This window comes from Phalaenopsis equestris, unplaced genomic scaffold (genome assembly GCF_001263595.1).
Source record: "Phalaenopsis equestris unplaced genomic scaffold, ASM126359v1 Scaffold186495, whole genome shotgun sequence".
NCBI classification, from domain to species: Eukaryota; Viridiplantae; Streptophyta; class Magnoliopsida; order Asparagales; family Orchidaceae; genus Phalaenopsis; species Phalaenopsis equestris.
Genome location: NW_018206444.1, coordinates 1 through 674, shown reverse-complemented (window position 1 = coordinate 674; position 674 = coordinate 1). Strand labels below are relative to the sequence as shown.

At 62.8% G+C, this 674-nt stretch overlaps 1 protein-coding gene across 1 annotated transcript; it reads left to right on the top strand.

The window, feature by feature from the left end:
* Positions 1-27: 27 nt before the first annotated feature.
* LOC110034403 (probable pectate lyase 12) lies at positions 28-669 on the top strand (the record flags this gene model as incomplete). Its single annotated transcript, XM_020738669.1, has 1 exon — positions 28-669. A coding segment is annotated over exon 1 (642 nt), but the record flags the coding sequence as incomplete, so codon positions are not given.
* Positions 670-674: the final 5 nt, after the last annotated feature.

Genomic DNA, 674 nt, shown 5'->3' with positions numbered 1-674 from the left:
CCCCCCCCCCCCCCCCCCGCCGGTAAAATGCTCCGCTCCCACTCCTTCTGCCTCCTCTTCGTCTCCATTCTCCTCCTCCCCCTCGCCCACCCCCTCCCTGTCCTCAACTCCACCCACTCCGACCCCGAATCAGTTGCCGTCGAAGTCCTCCGCCACATCGAGCTCTCCCGCCGCCGCGCCCTCTCTAACCAGCAACAATGCCTCACCGGAAACCCCATCGATGACTGCTGGCGCTGCTCCACAACCGACTGGCGCTCCGATCGCCAGCGCCTCGCCGACTGCGGCATTGGATTTGGTCGCGAAGCTCTCGGCGGCAAGGGAGGTCGGATCTACGTCGTCACCGACTCCTCAGATGAGGACCCAGTAAACCCCACCCCCGGCACCCTCCGCCATGCTGCAATTCAAGACGATCCACTTTGGATTGTTTTCTCCGCCGACATGAACATCCGTCTAGCTGAGGAGCTTCTCGTCAACAGCTTCAAGACTCTCGACGGCCGCGGCGCCGACGTTCATATCTCCGGCGGCGCCTGCATCACTCTCCAGTACGTCTCCAATGTCATCATCCACAACCTCCACATCCACGACTGTGTTCCAGCGGGCAACGCCAACGTTCGCTCCTCTCCCACCCACAGCGGCTTCCGCAGCCGATCGGACGGCGACGGAATCTCCATCTT